This window comes from Acipenser ruthenus, chromosome 22, assembly GCF_902713425.1.
Source record: "Acipenser ruthenus chromosome 22, fAciRut3.2 maternal haplotype, whole genome shotgun sequence".
Classification (NCBI taxonomy): Eukaryota; Metazoa; Chordata; class Actinopteri; order Acipenseriformes; family Acipenseridae; genus Acipenser; species Acipenser ruthenus.
This window is the reverse complement of record NC_081210.1, coordinates 22,531,777-22,553,721: the sequence shown is the minus strand read 5'-3', so window position 1 is coordinate 22,553,721 and position 21,945 is coordinate 22,531,777. Positions and strand designations below refer to the sequence as shown.

Sequence of the window (21,945 nt, the reverse complement as noted above, 5' to 3'; positions counted from 1 at the left end):
TTTTGGAAACAAAATTAGCACAGTCTGTATATGTCGCTCTAATCTGCCTCTCTGTCATCTAAAGATCTGAAAATTAAGTTGAAACAGATCTATGAAGTCCTAATTCTAACTGAAGTAATTTGTAACACCACCAATATTAAGTTATGGCTATATAATGTGTCACTTATGTGACACCCTCTATACTTCTATACAGAAATCCAAGCAAGGAAGAATCTAGTAAATATGAATCTAGTAAATAAGAATCCTATATTACTATAAAATACAACCTGATTGTGCAGCTTTAAGTATTCCATTATTGAAATGAAGAGAGATGTTGGACGAAGCTGAATGCATTACACCTAACTAAAAGATGTTTCCGTTAAAACCCTCTCGGTACGGGAGTAATGGAAGCAGCTTTAAGATTTATTCGGTAGTTATTGCTTGTATTGTGTCTGTTAAGGGTGATTTGTCTGCGTCTCTCTAGCTCCCTTTTCAGAGTCTCCCAGGACTCCCTGGAAAATTGAATGTTTTATCACGAGGATCTCTCCTGCTGTGAAAGATTAAACAAACAGAAATGAGAAATGTTAGTGTAGTTTTCAAAGATCTCTCTCGCTTTCTTTTGTTGCTTTGTTTGTTTGTTTCCTTCTTTCTTTGTTAATAGTTTAGAGTTTTGATATTTACATCTAGAATGTTGCCTTAAAATGGATACATACACACTAGACCTTGTTTTGAAAGATTGATATCTACAGCTCATTAAAAACAAACTGATTCCCACCAGTATTATACTTTATGTAGCAGAGAGATTATCACAGATGATTGAGTTCCTTGAATGCTGTAGAAATCTGAGTGCATAAACTCATCAAGCGATATAAATCAAGAGTGGTCAAGCATTGGAAGCAAAATACATTAAGATGATTAATGTTGTTAAGCAACTGAGACCAAATTTAGCACTGGCTTAAGTACGGTAAGTAAACTGGTGCATTGGTTTTCCTTTTTAATGGTGGATGACTCACAACAATAAACTACAGTCTGTACAATTTAACCAAGATGTATATGCTCAGAACTTTTGGCCAGTCAGTTCAAATGTATTAGAATAGTGAATATGTGTGTATTGTTGTTGTTTGTGTATTTAAGATATCTCTGTTGGGTCTCCCTCTGTTCGCACCAGGTTTTTAACCACTGCCCCTTGAAAGCTTAACCTTCTGTTGACTGCTATGAATTACCATAGTCAGGGCTGTGGGCTTTCACTTGAGGATCATTACAATATGTATTTTATAGAAAAAAATTGTTCCCTTTTTTATATATACCATCGTGACCAGTGACATCCTAGTAAACAAAGGAAATCATTGATAAAGCCTTATCTGACACTTCACAGTACCAAAACGTGCTGCTCTGTGCACTTGATGCCATGAAAGACAAAGGTGTCTCTTTTAAAGCACCTATAAAACTATATAAGCTGTTTTTTACAATTGTTTTGATGTTTTATAAAATGTTTTTTCAGTTATCTTCAGTTTGACTTTGTAAATGTCTAATTACTCCATGTTTCTGTGTGAACAGAAGTAGGGATGACAGTCAGTTATATGATCAGTTTTTTTTTTTTTACATACTCTTTCAGCAGTTTTTGACATCCAATCTGTTTTTGGTAAAACCGTAATTTAAAGTGTAAAACCAAACTATTTGTGCAGCCAAGGGAACGGGACATTACATTATAACACAGATGTCTTTTTTTTTTTTTTACTGTGAAAAATAAGCTCAATACAGTATTATTGCATCACTCATGCCAATATATTCTACAATTAGACACAATGTGGAAAGAATAAAATAATTAATAGACATTTCAATGTGTTTCAGTTTATCTGCAGCTTACTGTGTGTGTGTGTGTGTGTGTGTGTGTGTGTGTGTGTGTGTGGGTAAGGCCCTTACATTTAAATTCAATCAATATGCCAATAGGATGCAGGAGCAAAGTAATCAGACAAACTAAACGTATTTCAATACATGCATTTCCTTTCCATTATTTAGCATTTGGCTGTTTTAGTCAGTTTAGCATCATCATTGCTATTTATGTTTTAAACTCAAAAACTTCCAGCTTGAGCTTTTCACTTGTTAGGATGTTTTTTTTTTTTTTTTTTTCAACAAAAACTTCCAGTATGCCTACAGTGCTTCTGCCAGCCCCCAACAAATCGTGCTGGGGGCTGGCAGAAGCAGTGTGGTAGGTCTATAACTTGTGATTTATATGGCTATTTTAAAATGAAGGGATATTTAATATGAACTGTCAACATGCCTGGAAAGTATGCAGTGAGCTCTGCAGTAGTGCTGGGGCTGCCTACACATTTTTTTTTTTTTTATCTTTTGGTTTGGAGTTTTTTATGCAAGTGTCGGTTTTGAAATCATAACTGTTCCATCCCTAAATAGAAGTCAACCACTCCTTACCCAGCAGGTATGGTAAACAATGAGGAATGTGATTGGTGAAGATGACTAGCATGTAGGAAATGAGCCATGAATGTGCTCTGTCTTCAAGTATTCAGCTTGTTTACGTGTTTTCAATTCTTGAATGTCTTGTTCTGCAGATGGAGGACGAAACAGAATCTTGACTACTGTTTTCTAATGATGTATGCCCAGTCCAAGGGGACATACTACGTGCAGGTAAGCCTGACACTACTCACTGTAGTTAACTCTGCTTATCTCTTCTTATTCACTTCCTGTACAGATATTGGCCGGGTTTCCATGCAGCTTAGAAAGTCGTCTCTCTGGCCACAGTCATTTTTTATATTATGTAGCACACACATTCCACGCACTATAGGAAGTGCGTGTTTAAAACATTGTCCAACTTTAAGGGGTGGGTAAATCGTCTTCTCACACTAAAGCCGTACAATTGACCAATACCTCTTCAGTCAGTGTTAAGTACCACTTAAAAGTCACGTTTGTACCGAAATGTCTTTTAAATTAGCGCAGCTTTATAATTGCTGCTGTCTATCACTGGCACTAGGCTTGAGCAAATTCATTGAGCAAGATTTGTTTTAAAGTCTAAAAAGATGAAAAAGAGAAGAAAAATTGGTTTGTTAAAGACGAATACAATTCATAAAAGCAGCTTGCTGCAAGACTCATATACTACATAACGAAGTTCCAGAAGACTCGACTCATATACTACATAACGAAGTTCCAGAAGACTCGACTCATATACTACATAACGAAGTTCCAGAAGTCCCAGTGGACAGCACTGAGAAATAGTACAAGGACAGTACACAGCACTTTCTTATGGAATGTGTTTTTTTATGATTTTTGGTTTTACACACCTTAACAACTATGTGGAAACCCAGTTTAAGAAAGACGTACGATGTGAGCAGACTCTCAAGGCCAAACTGGAGACGCAAACATTTAGCCTCCCATATTTTAATATGAATTATTTGCATTTGGAACTAGAATTTCTCTGGCTTAAAAAAAAAAAACAAAAAACATGGAAACACACAACCTGAAAATACTAACAAAATAGAGTGAGAAATAGGTGAGACTTATTTCTGTTTTTGCTTGGAAATTGCCCCATTGCTAATCTGAACTGTATAATTCCTGACATTTCTGACATCCTAGGAGAGTGTTTTTTTTTTAGATAAGAAATTGCAACAGCTAAAAATGCAGATTCATAACATACCGCTGTCCTTGTACAGTACTTACTGTGTACATCAGACTTCCACATCAAAACGTTAAAGCAAATTGACTGAATGTATTACCGTCAAACGTGAATTCACCAAATATGCACATTAATCCAGTCATGAAATAACTGAGGAGCACCATAATGTACAACACATTATGTTCAGATATCTTAACTTGCATGAACACTCCTTTGTGTAGATCTACTTCACATTCTGACAGAGCTATATTAAGCAACAGAGGAACAAAGAGGGATCTTCTTTCTTTGCACTGCCATGTCTGATTCATTTAAAAGTGTATTATATGTGTGCTTGGCTGAGGATTTCCAATTAACAGTCAAACAGAACAGAAGTCAGCCGGCCACTGTGTCTGTGTTGTGTGGCGTTTCATACCAGATTAAAGGTTGGAGTAGGCCTATAGTTGTCCTGTTCCTCTGTATGCACTCCTGTCTCTAGCTCTTAATGCTGTCCTCTCCCCACAGCTGGAAGATGACATTGTGGCTCGACCCAACTACTTCACCACCATGAAAAACTTTGCGCTGCAGCAGCCCTCCGAGGAGTGGATGATCCTGGAGTTCTCCCAGCTCGGCTTCATAGGTGAGGGATTCAGGCCGAGGGTGGGGTGGTGGTCAGCTGGACTCCTTTCATTCAGCCCTTGCTTATTCAGGATCGATTTGAACCTGCTTTTAAGATTGGAGAATTCAAGCTATGTTGACTTGAAGTGCTAGATTGTGTATGTATTGTCTCCACTCTTGTGCATTCGATAAGATTAAATACCAGTAAGGGGAGTTAGTGGCACTAATCCAAGGCTACATGTATTTTTGTACCATTCATTTCTGGTGGTAGTGAAATGTACATGTTCTGTATATACACACTGTGGGCTTGCTCAGTAGATAGATAGGGTGGATGTTTAGTAATCCAACACTTCTAATTCTATACTGGTGTCTGGCTACCAACTGGACACTGTCATTAAGTAGCATTTCTCATTTGCATTTCATTTTTAATCCATCTGTTCACCTTCTCTTGTTTTTTAAACACTGCCACATGAGGGCCCTTTTCTATTGAACTGGTGGTTTCTGCAACATAGATGTAATTGTAGCAAAACACAGATTTGCTCTTTACATGTGACGTATTACCTTGTCATGTCTTGTGATAGAAGGGTGGTTTGTCAGTTAGTAACAGACCACGAAAAAATGCAGTTTACTAATAAAGCCAGAATTCATGTCAATTTGACAGTAGCACAGTCAGTTGATACACTAGATTTTTTGTTTCCATCTTAAGTCACAATGGCAATACATTTATTTTTAGCCACAATTAGGCAATGGGCTGGTCCTTTGTGTCACAGTGGAATTCTGGGTCTCCATAGAGTCTATAAAATAATGAATAAACTATAGTGACTTGTTTTATTTTATTTTCAGACCTGTAAAATTGGTCGCAGAGCGATTCATTGCTCATCGCTCATGTCTTAATATGAGATCATTTGATTGGCTGTAGGGGGGCGCAGGTGGCGGGTGCTGCTACTGCTTATTGTGATTGGATACACTCAGAAGCGGCATTCAATCAGATTTCAATAGCCAGTCTCTCTCTCTTGCAAAAAAATATATATATATATATATATATATATATATATATATATATATATATATATATATATATATATATATATATATAATATATAATATAAAGAGAATGTGAACATATGTATTAAAAATGAAGAGATTAGACATAGATAAAGTAAGGATCTGTATCGCAATCAGGTGAAATGCTTGATAAGAGAGTCTAGATTAAAAAGACCAAGCCAATCTCAATTTCATTCCCGTTACTGGAGACCAGCCAGGTTTTGTGGGTATGATATAATACTCTGTTGTGTCTCAAGGAAGAGGGCTTGCTTTCCAAAACGCATTTCTTTTTTCCACTGTGAAATAATAGGATATAATGAGCACCGGAGAAATGCGAAACAACCGTATAATTGCTCATTTAAGGTGAAGCAGTGTGGAGAATGCTGTGCTTTAGCACTCATTAAGGTGCACTGCTCTCACAGATTTATTTAAAGATCCTACACAAGGCTCATGCTACTCGTTATAGATTATTTCAAAAGAAACAAATGCCAACCAGGGAAATTAGCCCACCAGCTTGTGTTTATTCTGGGAGTGCCCTGTGATATCTCTTATTTCTGAACTTGTTTGGGTCAGTGGTCCCTGTGTCTCTGTGCTCCTTTTAATTGGTGAGTCTTGTACAGTATACTTCTGCCTCTCTGTTCTAGAAGCTGGTGTGATCTGATTGCTACAAACAGCTGGTCCTTAGCCTTTCTTATGGATTATTTCATTTTCACAATAGATGGCTAATAAACAGTACTGTAGGGTGTTGTTGGGAGGCACAGAGCTTGCTATGTGTGCCACATATACTGTTTATATATGTTTTCTTGTGTGGATGGATGTTTGTTTCCATAACAGCTGGTAGCTCTTAAGAAGGATTGATTGATTTGTAGAAGATCAAAAGCCTTTCATTATGGTGGGGGAACTTACACACACGATTGCAGATTGTTACAGTAATTATTAATAGATCTATGACCATTTGCGAGTGGTTTGATTTGTAGTTTGTATATAGAGAGTGCTTTATTTAAACACAGTGTGGCACAGCAGATTATCGGTTTGGGAGTGTAGAATATTGCTTTATTGGAAACATTAACAGACCATTTTTCTTATACAGTTCTTATGCATTCATTTCTAAACTGCTCATTAGGCCTATAACATGACAAGGATAGTCCTTCCATGCCTACAGTATAACTCGGCTAAGATTAAAGCACTGCCTTCAACTGCTGATCAAAAGCAAACAATGCACAGCCTGTCTGGTCTTTTTGCTTAATTCCTGTAATGAGAACAACTTTTATTTGTTTGCTGTAAAAGCTCTATAATTGCACTTTCACATGGTAAACACGAATATAACACAGCTCTGTTGCAGTGGTTTGAGCACCACAGCAAACTACATCCAGCCTGCTGCAGTTTGCCACTGACAAAAGGATCTTGTGATCTGTTAAGAGTAGAAGGGTACAGTTGTATCTCAAATAAATGAACTGTTTTTATGCTAAACTAGGACCACAGACACCATTTTACTTGTGACCTCTTTTAATTTCAAACCCAGTTGAAAGGCTTGTGGATAATCTTGCTGCACCACATAGCTACCTATGATCTTAAAGAAATAGTATTACTCTGTATATAAAAGCACCCTCTCTCCTGACTGTGCAGCCTCAAGCAGCAGTAGTTCACTCCCCTCATCTCTGAACTGCTGTCTTATTGTTAAACCTGAGCCCCAGGCAGCTTGCTTTTCAGGTGAGAAATTTCAATATGTCATTGTGAAATGCTGGTTCCACCCCAACTCATTCTGCCTGCACTCAAACATCTTGATTTAAATATGCACTCCTCCTTCTGCCTCCCAGGTGCCCATTCTTTCCACAGGTTCATTCAAGCTAACGAATGGAAAGGAGAGCTTTAAAATCTGAGTTAAACCTGAGGAATTTGAGCAGGGAAAGTCTTCAAAGCCATTAGGGATTTTAAATAGCCACAGGGATTTTACTATATACCCCCCCCCCCCCACACACACACATTTTTTATTACATTTTTTGAAATGTTAAAGCAGAACTCTATGGAGTTTGAGAAGTTGCCCCGCCATAACGTTGAAAAAAAGAAAAAATATATATTTATTATAAAATAGATAGGAAACTTAACATGGTACAATTGTGCACACAGTGACTGAAGGGGATATAGATTATATACAGCTGCCTTTTCTATGTGTTGAGACCTAGAATGTGTGATGCCTCCAGTCAGTTCTATCCTAGCCTGTTATTCCTTGGTGATTTTAATACATTCTTTCACAACTGAAACTACTGCGGCGTTGTCACGTTCAAAATTATAAATTCTCTAGAATTATTACAAAACAAATCTTCCTAAATATTTAAATGCTTACCTGAAAAACAGTAAATGCTAAATTGTTGTCCACATTTTAAAGACATTCTATTTTCACCATCAGTGAATTATCAAACAACAAAAAAACACATCAATAAATATTAAAATAACGTGAAATGTCACCTTGTACTAGACAGAGCGATCTTTAGCAGAAATATTTCCGACCTTTGCTGCAGTTGGCGTCTCTGTTGTTGAAGACATTTTAAAGAAATCATGCAGCGCTATGCAGTATGCTGACCCATTTACCGGAAGCAAACTAGACCGACAGGTTCCTAAATGCAGTGTAACAGGTAGTACGTCAATAAGAAAAATGTTTGCTGTATTTATTTTTAAGTGAGAAATATAAATTTTCCTGAACAACTACATATTACACATCAATTGTGAAATCTGTAAATAACTGTGAAAAAAATACAGCCTTACTCATTGCAATCACCTACCGTCACATCTGCATAAGCTGGAGGTGGAGAAGAATGAAAAGGGTAGCTCTCTGATATCCATCAATTTAGTAGGTGTGTAACTGCATCTGTTTTCATCAGATTGTGCCTGGTGGGATGTAAGGTGCAGGCTGCCCCTTTGGCAATTTTTTCCCTTGAAAACTCATCTTAGGCCATGTCCTTTAAAGAGAGACGGGATGGTAATTGATCTAGGGGACAGGAGAGAGACGTACTTCAGCACTCAGGTTATTGCATGCCAAAAGAATGTGTTATACAGGAAAGAAAGAGAGGGCTGACCAAAAAAAAAAAAAAAGGTTGTATCTAGACCAGGATGACACGCCAACATATAAATACAGGAAAATGCACAGTCTGCCAATTGTTACTTTCTGTAAACTGAAAATGACATCCAGGGATACCAAGTCAATGATCTGCCTTTGACTTGTACTTTCACAATTCTCTCTACCTGTCTTTTTAAAAGAATAGTAATGTGTTGATCAGCTGCCTCTCCTCTCCTCTCTCTCTCTCTCTCTCTCTCTCTCTCTCTCTCTCTCTCTCTCTCTCTCTCTCTCCCTCCCTCTCTTCCTCCCTCTCTCTCTCTCTCTCTCTCTCTCTCTCTCTCTCAGCACATTGACTGCTTTCTTTTAACTGAGATGGTTTACAGAACCAATGCATATGTGTAAACACTACCATAGCAAAAAGCTGGTATTTAAAAAAAAAAATCATTTTATTTTTATTCATACATGATGGAATTATACATGTTATATATATTTTTTTCTCTCTTGGATGTATAATACTGAGTGGACAGATTTAGGAGGTACTTAATAAAGAGAGAAATTAAGGACTACATCTTTCACTGCAAAATGACCAATTTCCATACCGTGTTCGATTTTAATTAAAAATCTCTTTGATCGGCAATTCAAATTAGGATTTTAAAAAAGCGTAAAGACTTGCACATCGCCAGCTAAAATGCTGACCGGTAGACTGGCGCCCCCTGCTGATCACTGTTGGGTTCCTGCATCTTGCTAGAGAGAGCCCCACTTTCAATCAGAGTGAATATGAATGGTGAATGGCCTGTGTAATAGGATTCCAGACACCTGTGGAGATGGAGGTCCAGCTCCATCAAGGAACTGGGAAGCTTTCGAGGGCAGGTGCCGTGAAATTGGTTCATTTGCGCATTGGAAATCGCATCTTGGAGATTGGTTTCGATTTTTTCATTATAAGTGTTTTTTTTTTTGGAGGGGAGGGGAGGTTAGGGATTAATAGGCTGACCTAGAAAAGACAAACAGCCTGTTTTGAAATTTAGAAACCGCTCAAACGAAAAGACCTGTGAGTTGGGAGGCAGTGCAGAATAATGCACCTGTAAATATACTGTGACGTGAGGACACAGCTTTAGTTGCATTTACGTAGACGTCCCTCTTACCTTGAGAACAGATGGAACACTACATTCCTAGTACAATTTATTGGGGGTAGCAGAATGTAGCTCATTTTGACCAACTGCACATATACAGATGAGCTTTGGCTAACCGCACTCCCAAATTGAATTCAAACTTTGCAAAGACATTTGTTGAAAACCAGTATCCATGCGATCATAGATCCTATATTGAAATCATGCCCAACATTTATAATGAGACTCGAGGGGTATTATTTGGGGATTTTACAAGAGCCCTTAATTGTTGGGAGCAGTTTAAATGATAGGTTCATTGTATGTAGTGTAAAGCCATATATTTTATATAAAATATATGACCCATTTAGAGTACACCATATATTAGTATAGCACTGAAAATCAATTCTCTTTCTGTAGTGCACCTTGAAAGATGATGCTTTGTGCTCAGCTGGGATGAACTCATCCTGTGATTTTTAAGAACACACTGTAATTCTTGACTAGAGGCTGTGATCTTCCAGCCATGAATTACACCGCCAAGGGGCTGTGCTGTTGTGTTAAGGAGATTCTGAACTCAATAATTTGACGGCATTCAGTTTAAGTGGCACCGCCTCAAAATCTCATGTGCAGGAATTGCTTTGAATTGATAGTAAGATATATACCCCAGTCCAATTCACAGTGTAGAAACTGCTTGAAGAGATGACACAGGCATGGTTGCAGGTACACACAGAGTCATAGTATTTCAACACCTGGTCAGTCAGCAGTAGGGAAGAGCAATCAATCAATTTATATATATATATATATATATATATATATATATATATATATATATATATATATATATATATATATATATATATATAATACACACGATTGAGGGGAAAATCCCTTTTTAAGGTGTTCATATCCCCTGCTCTTGTGACACAATTTAGGGTTTTTCAGATCTGCTTATCTGTAGGTTCCTGTACTGTATGTATTCATTCATGTTCTGTTTTTGCTATAGTACCTTCCATAGGGAAAATCTCTCTGTTAGTCCATGTAGAGAGGTATGTGTGCACCCATTCGTAAATCCATCTATTAATCTACAGTATGAATATTATAATCATGTAATGTTCAGTGGGTACTTGTATGTACAGATGGACTTTGATCGACAGGCAATTTTACGTGGATTTAAATATCTAAAAGCTGCAGTTTATTATTTGCAGCCAGGCTTGGCTTCATATCTTTCCCAAATGACTGTGAACCCTTTGAAAACTCCCTGCAGGGACAAGTGCTGCATATGAGAAATTTCCATTATAGTCGACACAAATTGCCTGGATGTTAAAAAGAACATTTTAAGTGCAGTCAACAAGTTTGATGCCAGTCAAGGGTGTAAAGCCAGAGTCTGCTATCCCACAAAGGGCAGTGGGTCAAATGGAGTAATCTGCTCTCGGCACAAAGCCAGATCATACAGGGAGTAGACCTGCCATAACACCATCAGTAGGCACCTATATCTATCACAGTCTGTTGCAATTGCTGTCTTTCCCATTTGTGACAAACAATTGAAAAATGGGCTTGAATCTTTTTTTTTTTTGCCAGGAATGCCATTCGCATAGCACATTAACCAGTCGTGTGAACTTTGTTCTCTTACCCATTCCATGTGTGTCTGTGTTTAAATGTAAATCGTGGGCTACAGAGCTGAGAGGTGTTTTGTTCAGTGAGGCGAACAGTCTCATTTGGATGCAAGTATCTAATCGAACAATAACAGATAAGCCATTGCAGAATGCCGGAGCCTTATGTTATAAATAGCTATCTGCTGAAGCCCTTTGCTGGTAGTGTGTTTGCTAAATTGGATTGGAAGCTGATTTATACCAGGGCGAGGCAGTAGAGAAGGAGATTAATGGTTTCCACTGACAGGGCATGTGTAACTGAAAGTCACTGAAATGTTACAGTATGAAGACTTCCTTGTCAGAGCCAGCCAGTTCCATGACAGCAGATTCAATAAGCAGGGATCGAGAGACAGCAAAGTGAATGAAAAGAGCTGTGGGCTAGGATCTCCGAACCAGCGGATTAAACGCAGAGAATAGAGTACTGCAATCTAGGCTGCAGCCTCTTCAATTAAGAGAACTGGAGACACAATAATGCTGAGCAGCAGCGAGGTATTTCATGCTACCTGAGGTAAACAATGTAATGAATCGGTGGCAGGCACAGGGTTTAATTCCAGTTGTATATCAATATGGATTAGGACTACAGCAGCAGCTGTTAGTGGGCATTTATAAACTAGATGACTTGTCTGGCTCCACTGTCAGTGTAAGGGGACTGTTGCTGTGAGTCTTTGATAATGACCTTGAATTTCACATAATTACTGATCTATTTATCGACTTGGAGTCGCCTGTTTAGTCTTTTGTTGTGCTAAAGTTCTGTGATACGTAAATTTGTGGTTTTAATTAAGCATAATTATCTTACTTTTTGTATGATCTCTTTTTCTTAATAAGCATGCATACATATATACACCATACTACAAATCTATAGCAACGGTTCCCTCCCTATGAATCACATTATTCATTTCAAACTGCAGATGTGCTGTGATGGTTTTGCAGTGTTATCAAGTTGCCATCGTGTTGTTGTTCTTCAGGGAAGATGTTCAAGTCCCTCGACCTATCTCTCATAGTGGAGTTCATGCTGATGTTCTACAAGGACAAACCCATTGACTGGCTGCTGGACCACATCCTGTGGGTCAAAGTGTGCAACCCAGAGAAGGATGCAGTGAGTATCTGGATTCAGATTAGACGGTGTGCTTCCACTGAACTACTGGGAGCCTACCTACATATAAACAGCATCTAAATACGGCATGTGAGCCCTCAGCCTGGATGATGCATTGCCTTTCTTAATCTCTGAAAGCCAGACAAGAATGATGGAAATAAGGGTTACAAGTTTAAAGGAAACTGTATGAATAGGATTTAAATATACCTTGTATTGTACTCAATGCCCAAATTAGATCACTACGGTAGAGAGCTTTCGTGTTATCTTGGGTATAAATGCTATTTAATAATTAAACCCATTTCATGGCAGAAAATCAAATAGTTTACACAGCTCACTCAATCCACTGCTGCTGCCCCAGCCATTGATTTCCTGTGAGATTTGAAAAGGAGATTGCTACTGAAGCTTCCTCATTCAGCGTTCAAACCACATCTGTTTCATAGGTCATTATGCAGATTTTTTTTTTTTCATGACCGTTCAATGAAAACTGTCTTAATTTTAAGAAATGTTAGGAAATTGGAAGACAGTCCAGTTGCGCCACCAGAAAATGTTGTGTTTTACCCCAGATGACGAGAGAGATCAGGATTAGTCCCATTTTCTAGTGGCTGTGTTTCAAAGAGTTTATAATAATGAACTTGGCTCGCTGTGTATTTCAGTGGGATTAAATCAACAGCTGCTTTTTTATTTCACATTGCAAAACTACGGAAAAACCCACCATTAGATCATTTTTTTATATGGTCTCTTATATTTTGGGATATTAAAAGTCCAGTACAGGGATTTGTTTTTACATAATTTTGGAATCTGATTGGTTGTTCTCAGAAACACTGCGACAGGCAGAAGGCAAACCTTCGAATCCGGTTCAAGCCATCCCTGTTCCAGCACGTGGGGACACACTCCTCCCTCGCCGGCAAAATCCAGAAGCTGAAGGTTGGGATTTGTTCTCTGTTTTGGGGGAGGTGTTGTGGCAGACACCACCATAGGAACTGCACGGATACAGAAACAGAGCAGCACAGATTTAGCATGTTTACTCATCTATAAACTGTATGCATTCAGGAAAAATTAGGTTGCTTGATTCAATGCACCTCTACATAAACGCCTTAATGTGTTGAAGTTGTGCACTGATCTGTGTCAAAAGTACCTGCAGAGATCCTCAGCAAAATCAGACCATTGTTGCTATAGATATTCAATATGTGAATTTTAACCAAACAAGGGATGATTTTAAAATGAAATTGTAATTAATAACCCCCTCTGGACATGAGTTATGAAAGCTTTGTACAATGTGCACTCTTTCTAAGAAAGGAAGATGAAATTGTCAGTGTTGCAGAACTTAAAAGAACTTAGAAGGTTCAATTTTAAGAAGTCTAAAGTCCACCCAATTTGTACTGTATTACTTTTACAAATGTAACTGTTTAGATAAGCTTGGTAATTTTGTTTTTGTTATTGGAGTGCAAGAGCTCAATAAATCAAAGCATGTGAAGGGACAGGGTACTTTACTTGGCTTCACCAGAGTCTGGTGCGATGTTCATCCTGCGTCTGTGGTTTCCTACCCTTTCTAGGACAAGGACTTTGGGAAGCAGACTCTCCACAAGGGTCACGCCAACCCTCCTGCTGAGGTGACCACCAGCCTTAAGACTTACCAGCACTTCACCTTGGAGAAGGCTTACCTGGGGGAGGACTTCTTCTGGGCCTTCACTCCCGTGGCAGGCGACTTCATCCGCATCCGCTTCTTCCAGCCTGTCCGCATAGAGAAGTTAGTATCCCAGGAAACCTTTGTCTTGTTTCCAGACACTGCCTTCCTAGTGTGCTGTCTCGAGACAGCAAGAGGAAGGATTAGCGATGACTATTATGACTAAAATCACTTCCCTTTTAATCCGAGACCAAGGCAAATTTGCAGACAGGAAAGAAATCATTTTAATGTTTTAAAAAAAAAAAGAACAATAATATAATATCATTTTTTTTATTGCTTCAAAATGTGGCCCTGTGGCTTTAAGATAGCTGTTGTTGAATGATAAAATAATAATTATCACAGATGCTGTATTGAGTGAACTGAACTATTGTTGTAAAGTAGATTTAAAGTAATTGAAGCTGACAAAAGAATTAAACATTTTAGCCGTTTTGCACTTCCCTTGGCTACACAGGTCTCCAATGTGCAGTTTTGAAAGAAACACATGTATTCATTTTAAAACATCTGTCACTACTGTAGGTTAAAGGAAGCTCTCCGTTTCTATGCCTTATTTTCGGGTTTCTGTTTGCACTTATTTGAATTTTTCACCTCATCTGTGTCTCGGCATGGCTGAAAGCATGTCAGTCAATAGGGGAAGCAGTTGATTGGTTATTGACAGGAAAGAAACCAATGAGATGTTGGGTACAGTTTTACACTCCAGGTGAAGTGCAAGACAGTCTTGTGTTAGCCATGGCTACTTTTAAATGAATAACAATTATGTATGATAACAGGTGTGAAACACTGTCTACTTTTTTAGAACATCAGGGCAGTATACATCAGAATAGGCCTTGTGTTTCTGAAAACGAACCTTAGAAGGTTCAGATCTCGGCGCTGGAGGGTTTTCTCTCTCCCCCGACTCTTGTTCTTGTTTCTCATCTCTTCCTGCAGGTACTTCTTCCGCAGTGGAAACATTGAGCACCCCGGGGACAAGCTGTTCAACACTACAGTCGAGGTCCTTCCTTTCGATGTGAGTTGCAAATAAACCTGTCAAGCATAAACCCGCAATCTCTCTCTCCCACCTGGTCACCCAGTGTCAGAGTAAAAATAACTCTTGGGGGGGGGGGGGGGGGGGGGTCACAGATTTAAATCCCTCCTTGGAGGCAACAACTCGGCCTACTCCCATCCACCAGCTCCTCAGCAAACCCTTAAGCCAGTGATTGGCAAATGGCGGCCCGTGGGCCAAATCCGGCCTAAAGTAGCATACATTTGTATTTACTTTTGCAATCAGCTTTAAAACATCAGGTGTGAGTGTGACAGACTTGACAGCGATAATGGGCAGTCCTCCAAAAATATACACACCCCTCATTATTTTGTTGAAATGCCAAATCGCACAATATGTCACTCAAAACCACTTGACAGATGTGGGTGTGAGTTACGTTTCACTTTCAACATATCATAATGTTAAAGTAAACTAACTTGTCTCTTAATAGATGCAACACAGATACTATATTATTTTTTTTACTGATATGTATTTGGAGTTTACAAGGATACACAACTACACTGTAAGTGGCCTGCTCTGCGGCTGCCTGCAGGTCGTTTGGCCCACCATGAAATTTAATTGTCAACCCCTGCCTTAAGCCCTCACTGGAAGAGCTGTGGCAGTTAAAATAGAGGCAATATCCCTAATTGTCTACAGTTTACACCTGAGGAAATGTAATCCAAACGATCGTAGCACTGCCTAGTATTATCGAAATAAAGCAGATTGCATAATCTAGTTCTTTTTGTTTTTCTGTATATGTATCTCCACGAATCTTTCTCATCCTCTTGCTGATCTCCTCCAGAATATCCAGTCTGATAAAGAAACTTTGAAGGAGGGGAGAGAGAAAGCCCCCAAGTACCAGCGAACAGAAGATGGGTTCATCCGAATTGGTAGGTCTGTCTGGAGGGAGAGTTGCATCAGTTTCTAATACCCTAATACACTATGTTGAAAACGTGATTGTGAATGGCATATTATTTGTCGTGTGGAAAGCGTTTATTTTTATTTATTTTTATCTTTTTATTATTATGTATAAAGTGCTTTAAATGTGTCCATTTAAATTTAAGTGCTTCTACATAATTTAAGTGTTATATTTATTTTTTTACATTACAAAATATGTAGTTATCGTTCTTGTAGGAGATATATATATATATATATACACACACACACACACATATATATATATATATATATATATATATATATATATATATATGTGTGTGTGTGTGTGTGTGTGTATATGTATATATATATATATATATATATATATATATATATATATATATATATATATATATATATATATATATATATATATATAAATGTATTTTATAAATAATTGACTAAAGGTGCATGTGCCTGTGCGAAGGACAGTGAAGCAAGGAGATCTCTACTCTAGAAACTGGGATCTGGGAAAAATCCTAGGTCCCTGAATAATTTCTCTAATTAGGCAATTGTGTCTATAGCTTCCCATGCTCCAAAATCAAGAAATCTGTCTCATCAAACAAGCTCTGTAACTTTCGCTATTTTTTTTACTCTAATTTGAAAATTATGATTTATTTCTAATGGTTGGAACGATAGTGGATCATCGAAATCTCAATTCATTTTGTGTTGTAAATTTTGTTATATTTGCACATAATTGAATGTGCTTATAGTCACACCAATATGTTCCACCCTGACACCAGATTCGCAAGGTAAAAGGTGAATCATGTCATCAGGTCGGTTACCGTGCCTCCCAGCCCTGCTGCGGTGGAGCCTCACTGCAGAGGTGAAAAGGACAACTGTTGTCAGATGCTTGTGGTTCCCTGGGGCTGCCCATGTTGCAGGCTTGGTTTCATTTCTGCATCTATAGTCAGAGATGACATTTCAGTAGGCATGTATGTGTGACCGTTTATCGCCCTGACTTGGTCAATTCAGGGAGCCACACAGTCATGGGCAGGCTGGACTGTTGGCTAATGTTCAGTGGACCTGTGTTTCAGGCACTTTCTTGAATGGCATTGCGGAGGGTGAGGTTGACCCCACCTTTGGACCCTTGGAGGCCATCCGTCTGTCTGTCCTGACGGACTCGCCCGTCTGGGTTACCCTCAGTGAGGTACGTCCGTCTGTCTGTCTGTAACTGGGAGTAGACAGTTGATATTCAGGTCTGAGTCATTGTGAAAAGAAAAATGTTGAGGCCTCATTTTGAAGTAAAGCAATTTTTACTGCTCCTTTCTTGCTAGTTATGTACCATTGCGATTTTGTTTTGTTCCTCTCAGACAATTTGCACTTGCAAATAAAATGATCTTAATGTGTTAAAACTACAGTACTGGTGTTCATTTAAGCTAAAGCGTCTATGTTTACATAAGTGATAAACACGGACATCTACAAAAAACTGATCTAAAAGTAAACACAGAAAATGGGAATAAATAATGACTGCACAGTAATATTTTGATGGCTATCTCCTAGATAATTTTTAACCTCTTAATCTTAACACCTTATACTGTATGTCAGTACCTGGCCTACAGAAAGTGATTTTAATGTTGCTTTTAATTTCAGGTATTCATTAAGAAGGCAGAGTGACCTCCAGCTGCAATACCTCTGGAAATCTTTGACCGTTCCATGGGGGACGGAAGCCTTTGTTGTCACAACATTACAATCGACAGTACTTTGTTTCTTTAGCATGTGCTGAGTGCGCCACCTGCTGACCCAAAGTTGGTAGAGCAGGATTGTTGTCACTGTAATCAGTGAGGACCTACCTGACTTGTAAACAAAGACATAACGAAGAAGTGGGACCGATTTCAAATAGCTGTATTTTATAAACTGTAATTATGTGTATATAAATGTATGTTGAGAATAAAGGAAACTTGTAATTACACTGGTGATAACAATGGGCTAGCTGGATAGCCCAGACTATTAAAAAAAATTAAATAAGAATGCTGCTTGGGGATGGAAGACTTGGTTCAAAATACAGTAATGTAATAATGTAAAGGTTACCCACTGACTTACAAACTGACTGCATCACCTTTAATGATCAAACCTTTACCAGTTACAATATTTTAAACCAATCAAAACATGATGTTGTCCTTTTGCCAAATTATAATTTAGTTTTGTATTATTATTTTAAATACACAACATATAAAAAAAGCCTTTTCAAATCAACTCTCTCACTGCCAGATAGCATTATATTGTGACATGGTGACTATTATTATTATTATTATACAAGGTCTAGATGTAACAGTTATATAAAGGCACATTCATTTTATGGATCTGGTTTGCTGTAAAGTGAATAAATGTACATTTCTGTTACTGCAGTGTAAATCTAGTAACTAAGTGTTGAAAACCAGCCCTACGTTTAAAATAATATTAAAAAAAAAAAAAAAACAAGGATAGACATTTGGAACAAATTCAATGCTATATTCTATAACTGTCAGATCTGCTTAATTAAAAAATAAGATTATGAAAACCTACTATAAATCAATTATTTTTGATTGATTAAACCAATAGAAATCCTACTGCTAGCTGAGGTTTGCTGAACTGTAAATTATAATGTGGAAATGAATGATGTACAATCACACAACACTGCCATTTCACTTTTAACTGAGGTGTAAACTATTGGTCATTTTTTAATGTGTGGTATAACAGCTTTTTCTCTGATCCACCTGCAACAGCTGTGAAATCCATCAGCCAGTTTCATTAATATTGATGCTCTGCTCGGAGTAAGCTCTGTTGGGTTTTCTTATTGCGTTTATACTATTGTGACATTTATAGGTTACACAGGTCATCATCATATCACTTAAACACATATCAAAACAGAGTACAATCAGTCTCCTAGGAATGTAAAGCTGGATAGAAGAATCAAACATTTACATAGAACTCCGTATTCTATTCTAGCAAATCCTGTACAGAGAACCCAGTGCTGATACTGAGATATTAGAAGAAACTCAATTGAAACTGTATAAACTCACTCACACCCCCCAAATATACATCCTGTACAGAGAACTCAGTGCTGATACTGAGATATAAGAAGAAACTCAACTGAAACGGTACAAACTCACTCACACCCCCCAGATATACATCCTGTACAGAGAACTCAGTGCTGATACTGGGATATTGGAAAAAACTCAACTGAAACGGTATAAACTCACTCACACCCCCCAGATATACATCCTGTACAGAGAACTTGGCACATTGTCCAAATCGTCAAAACTTAATTGCTCTATTCAGTTATATGGAGTGCAATGGGGTTGCAGCTATTGAAGTATCTTGGAAGGTGCTGTAACTCCATTATTCCCAATTATATACATACTATTTTGAACACTGCTGTGAAGTTCCTTGTTTCCATTTGGCTTCCAACTGCAGTCCCTGGGTCTTGTATCCATCTGCATTCTTGGGTCTCAATTTGTATCTCAGGCACACCTTGACAGTTCTGCAATATTATCAGAAGCATGCAGAATTAAGTGATCTAATATAAGGTTTTTATTGTTCTTTTTGCATAATATGTATTTGTTCTCCAAGTGTTCCTAGCAGTTTCCATTCATTTCACTAAAGAGACGATCTTCCTGATTGTGTTTATAACTCGGGTACATGCTCACTATTAATTGCTATTAAGATTGGTTCCACCTTTGAATTATTTCCTACAGCATGTACTTATTCTATATTCTTGTGTTGGTGTGCAGCAGTAGGGAAGCAATTTCTAGCTGCACTGTACCTGTGAAGCTTCCTGTCAGCAGACGTAAGAGAGAGATTGTGATGTGTGGCCCATAAAACATAAGGCAGCATATGAAGCCAACACCATGTGTGATAACCATCTTAATTTAAGCTACTAGAACATTTTCTGAAAATTTATTTATTTATAATTGAAAAGTTATTTGGAAAATTTGCCAGCAAAAGTTGTCTGATCTTTGCCAATGGCTTGTAAACACACTCACCTAGATCATTTTAATTTATCTAAAAGACTTCACTTTCAAGAGCCTGTTTCAGTGTGTACAGTACCTGCATTCATTTATACAAACAGCTATTGAAAAGACAATTTGTTTAAAAAGTGGCTACTTTAAAATACTGGCTCCATCCATATGTGTGACATGAATTGAATTACAATAGTTTGCTGTTCCCGTGAGGTCTCATTGAGACTCATCCATTCTAAACTTGTGGTCACCTTTTAAAGTCAAACTAACATATTAACAAAAAAATGAACACTGTATTTAGGTATTACCTTCATGGTGTATACCACTGAAACTCACATGAATTTGTAGTGTTACTGGAAAGTGTGGACCAGCACACGTGGTGAATCAAATTAACTATGCAAGACAGAATAAACAAAAACAAAGTAGTATTTACCATTGTGTTCTCTTGGAAAATCAAGTGTGTTTTGATGATCAGGCACAAGACTCTGCAAACAACTGGAGTTTACCCCAGCAAGGCCAGATCAACTGGAATTGGGAACAGCCTGTGGAAATACTGGGTTTCCTTTATTGAAATCCCACAATCTTGTTATCTGAGATGCACTGGAATGCATTGCTATTATATTGTGTGTTGTATTTTGTATCATTTAGATAAAACGATCTTTCATGTTATCTTCTACTTGTGTATTGTAATAAAAGAACTGAAATCACTGATAAAAAAAGATGTTCTGTTTTTGTGTAGCACAAGAAGAACAACTGTTCTGTCATTGTTTTTTCTCTACTATAAATATCTATTAAGATACAGCATGATGGTGGGAAACAGTTTAAGATCAAATGGTGTATTGATTTGCCGCTTTAATTATTTGACTAATTATAAAATGCATAGAGACAATGACTGGAACTGAGAAAATCTCAATACTACAATTGGGCAAAGAGAAAAGTAATTAGTTGTTGCTTCAGTAAATAAACCCTGAATCTTCAGATTGCTAAAAGCACTGAATTGATGATCCATCTTTATTAAACTGAATCATCCATTCAGTGCATTAGGTTCTCATTAAGATGAAAAGGCAAAGGAGATGAGAGAGGAGTGTTTCTGTTCTTAATAGCTACTAAATTATCGTTCTATATATTTGTATTGATATTTACACACAAAATAAGAATCAACCAGGCAGGTTTATTTTTCAGACATGTTCCAACTGATATGGAATAAGCTGTGCTATCTGTTACTATGTTGACCTATTTTATGATTTTTGAAAAAAAAACCTATAGGCTCATTTATTCTGTATAATAACTTAAACCTGCAAAACAAAGATTGTTTTTCTTATAGCAAGCAATTATCACAACAACCTGTTCCCCTTTTAATTTAATATCTTTTGGTTCTTTGCTTGTATTTTAAACTTCAATGCAGATATCTCCAATACAAGGCTTTAGAGGAAAACTTGCTGTTACTTCCTGGTATTGAATTAGTTAATATGATGTAACTCACTTTCAACTCTCTCCAATGGTCTTGCAACAGACATACAATGTGATGTAAATAACTGAAAGATGTTCAGCTCAATAAAAGGTGGGGGTGGACAGTATATTACCTATAAGACAGAAGCCCTCCTGGAGATAAACAGTGGCTATCTGCAGTTGCCCCGAGCAACTGGCCTGGAATATATATCCATAACATAGTGTATGGTGGTCAAGAGACTTTATAATCATCTTTAACAAACATCCCCAATGCGCTCTGACTAAAAAAAAACATATTTAAAGCTGGCAGTAAATGCATAAATTGCTTACTAAATTAGAAATTTTTCTTCAAGCTCAGGTGTTGAAGAAATATTAAAAGCTCTTCAGCACTAAGTAACTTTGCCAAAAAGCCAACCCTCTTACAAGTAAATAAATAGTTTCAGTGTTTATGCAAAAGAAAGTTATATAGAGGCATACCAAAGTCCAGGACTGGTTCACTGGTCTGATGTGTGAAGCGCATTTTCCCTAGACTGCATTTTAGAATAGTTTTGGAGTAGTTACTTGTCTTCAACCTGAGTGGAGATTACAGACAGCCTTCTAATTTGAGTGAAGGTTTTTTTTGTTTCTTTCCTAGCCATCTTTAGAGGTTTGCAGTGTTGAAAAAAATTGTGAATAGGGCGTATAATCCCTTCTTCTTAGATTAACACAGCTGATGCCTATAGCTTGATGGCTGTACCATCATTAAACAGGGGGGTTGTCAATTCAATCCTACAAC

At 37.6% G+C, this 21,945-nt stretch overlaps 1 protein-coding gene across 1 annotated transcript in view; it reads left to right on the top strand.

Moving 5' to 3' along the window:
• Window positions 1-18,201, top strand: part of LOC117431558 (alpha-1,3-mannosyl-glycoprotein 4-beta-N-acetylglucosaminyltransferase B) — a 57,131-nt gene extending 38,930 nt beyond the window's left edge. Inside the window, exons 7-15 of the mRNA XM_058996160.1 lie at window positions 2,547-2,622; window positions 4,106-4,220; window positions 12,015-12,145; window positions 12,959-13,066; window positions 13,696-13,889; window positions 14,751-14,829; window positions 15,644-15,731; window positions 16,818-16,930; window positions 17,374-18,201. Of these exons, the coding sequence (XP_058852143.1) occupies window positions 2,547-2,622; window positions 4,106-4,220; window positions 12,015-12,145; window positions 12,959-13,066; window positions 13,696-13,889; window positions 14,751-14,829; window positions 15,644-15,731; window positions 16,818-16,930; window positions 17,374-17,397 (928 nt within the window). The 3' untranslated portion in view covers window positions 17,398-18,201. The remainder of the gene's footprint in view (window positions 1-2,546; window positions 2,623-4,105; window positions 4,221-12,014; window positions 12,146-12,958; window positions 13,067-13,695; window positions 13,890-14,750; window positions 14,830-15,643; window positions 15,732-16,817; window positions 16,931-17,373) is intronic.
• Window positions 18,202-21,945: the final 3,744 nt, after the last annotated feature.